The 2,571-nt window shown below is 37.3% G+C and overlaps 1 protein-coding gene across 1 annotated transcript; it reads left to right on the forward strand.

The window, feature by feature from the left end:
* Positions 1 to 101: 101 nt before the first annotated feature.
* On the forward strand, positions 102 to 1,155 carry LOC103582365 (olfactory receptor 51V1-like). Its single transcript, XM_008563982.1, has 2 exons — positions 102 to 808; positions 921 to 1,155. The coding sequence occupies exons 1-2, from the start codon at positions 102 to 104 to the stop codon at positions 1,153 to 1,155; spliced, it is 942 nt and encodes a 313-aa protein (XP_008562204.1).
* The last annotated feature ends 1,416 nt before the right edge of the window (positions 1,156 to 2,571 follow it).

Raw genomic sequence — 2,571 nt, forward strand, 5'->3', positions numbered from 1 at the left:
AAAAAAAAAAAAAAAAAAAAAAAAAAAAAAAACCAGCAGAAGGCTAAAGTAAAACTGTGGATAAATATTTATCCTATCTCGTAAATTACATTCCAATATTTATGTCTGCTTCTTCTGCTTCCATAATCAATTCCTCGATATTCATCCTCATAGGGTTCCCTGGCTTGGATCAGTACTATCCCTGGTTTTCAATTCCCTTCTCTTCCATCTATGCTATGGTCTTCCTGGGAAACTGCATGGTGCTCCACGTGATCTGGACTGAGCCAAGCCTGCACCAGCCCATGTTCTATTTTCTGGCTTTATTGGCCCTCACTGACCTGTGCATGGGGCTGTCCACAGTGCACACGGTGCTGGGGATCCTGTGGGGGTTCAGCCAGAAGATTGGTCTGGATGCCTGCATTGCACAGACTTATTTTGTCCATTGTCTCTCTGGCATAGAGTCTGGAGTTCTTCTCGCCATGGCCTTCGACCGCTTCACAGCAATTTGCAATCCTCTGAGGTATACATCAATCCTGACTAATAGTAGAGTCATTCATTTCATGGTGACTATTTTAATGAGAAGCACTTTGTCCATTCTTCCTGTCATCATTCGTTTGAAGTTTTTCCATTACTGCCGCCCCCACAATCTCTCTCACTCTTTCTGTCTGCACCAGGACCTACTCCGGCTGGCCTGCTCTGACATCCGCTTCAACAGCTTCTATGCCCTGACTCTGGTGATTTGTACCTTGTTGTTGGACGCTGTCCTTATTCTCATGTCCTATGTTTTCATCTTGCGTACAGTGCTCTCAATTGCATCCGGGGAGGGGAGGCTCAAGTCTTTGCAGACCTGTGTTTCCCACATCTGTGTTGTGCTGTTTTTTTATGTTCCCATCATTGGTCTCACCATGGTACACCGCTTTGGAAAGCATTGGGGAGGGGAGGCTCAAGTCTTTGCAGACCTGTGTTTCCCACATCTGTGCTGTGCTGTTTTTTTATGTTCCCATCATTGGTCTCACCATGGTACACCGCTTTGGAAAGCATTTCTCACCTTTGGTTCACGTCCTTATGGGCAGTATCTATATTCTCTTTCCACCCCTGATGAATCCAATCATCTACAGTGTAAAGACCCAGCAGATCCGAGGCAGGATGAAGAAATGGTTTTCTCTGAAATTGTAGTGAAACTCTAAAGTTTGTCGATAGAAGTATTTTAATGTCAAAATAATAATGCTAGTTCCTATGTGTGCAACAATTTCCAGTTTGAATAATTTTTTATAACTTTTGTTTCTTTTGTGAGGACTCAAATAATAAAGAACTGAAGTGGCCTGCTAGTGCAACGTAGGTAATAGAACCACATATTGCTACTATGCATCCCAGAAATAATTTCTGAAAACTTGCTGGAGGAAAATAATAGATATTACGGATATGGAAATAAAAGTCCTTGCACTATCTTGACATTTTCTTGTATTATGATTGCCATATGAGCATTATGTTACCCTGAGTTCATCAATACTTTAATGCCATCTAAATCTTTACACTTACCTCTACCTAAATTTTTAGAAACATGCCTAGTTTTTAAATTAAACAAGCAATAGTGCTTATATTGGAGTATATGATGCAGTGACACTGGATTTTTCTCATTTGTAGAGATAATGTGAGTAACATCTTGAAACTCTGTTTCTGAGTCTTATCTTCACTCTATCTTCTCTTTTTTCCTCCATTAGTGACTTAATACAAGTTCACAAAAGAAATCTTTGAAAAAAAAGTTTATAATTCCCCTATTTCAAAGATTTTTTCTTAATGTTTTTCCATGTCAGTAAGATGTGACCTTATTGCATGTGCATTTTTAATTCTTCAGTTTTCACTAAATATTATATATTAAGTTCCTTCATTGAATTTTTAAATTATATATAAAGACTACAAGAAAAAAGAAACTATTGCAAAAAATACAATTGAGAACTGATGGTGGCTTCTACTACACTAATGGTTATGAGAAGAAAAATTAGTGAACAGATTTGAGCAATATTAAGGATGTATGCGTATACATATACCTAATAACTCGTAGTGGTTTGGTGAACAGAGAGAGGTTTCATAGTTGATGCTCAAGTTTCTATTTTATGAAATCAAGTTTTCAGTGAATTATTCAACTGGATAGTAACAAAGACAGAATATTGTTTACACCAGGAGACAGTTTAACTTACTTTGAAAACACTGAGTTTGAGATATCTGTGGAACATTTATTAAAATTAAAAAATATTGAGCAAATACCCCCAGTGTTTCAAACACAGCAGTAGACACTGCTAAGGTACTGGAAAAAAGAAGAGTACAAAAGAGTACTTTGCCTACAGGATAACAGGTTACACAGTCAAAAATTTGTAAGTGTATGTCTACATTCAAAAGTATGATAAATGTCATTAGTAAGAAGTGAAGAGTGCAATGGCAATGTAGAGGTAGGTATATAATTGATTACAAAGCATTTAAGGAACGACTTCCTAGAGGAAGTGGTAAGTAGTTGAAGCCTGAAAATTGCAGAAAAATAACCTGGGGAATATAAAACAGTAGGAATTTGCAGACCTAACAAAAAAGTTAAAAAAA

Source organism: Galeopterus variegatus, unplaced genomic scaffold, assembly GCF_000696425.1.
Source record: "Galeopterus variegatus unplaced genomic scaffold, G_variegatus-3.0.2 Scaffold15905, whole genome shotgun sequence".
NCBI classification, from domain to species: Eukaryota; Metazoa; Chordata; class Mammalia; order Dermoptera; family Cynocephalidae; genus Galeopterus; species Galeopterus variegatus.

What these genes read in the sequence shown, in the direction of transcription:
- LOC103582365 (XM_008563982.1), top strand. Translation starts at nt 102, where the DNA reads ATGTCTGCTTCTTCTGCTTCCATAATCAATTCCTCGATATTCATCCTC. An exon ending in ATTGCATCCGGGGAGGGGAG is followed by an intron (nt 809 to 920) that starts GCTCAAGTCTTT and finishes TGGGGAGGGGAG; the next exon opens with GCTCAAGTCTTTGCAGACCT.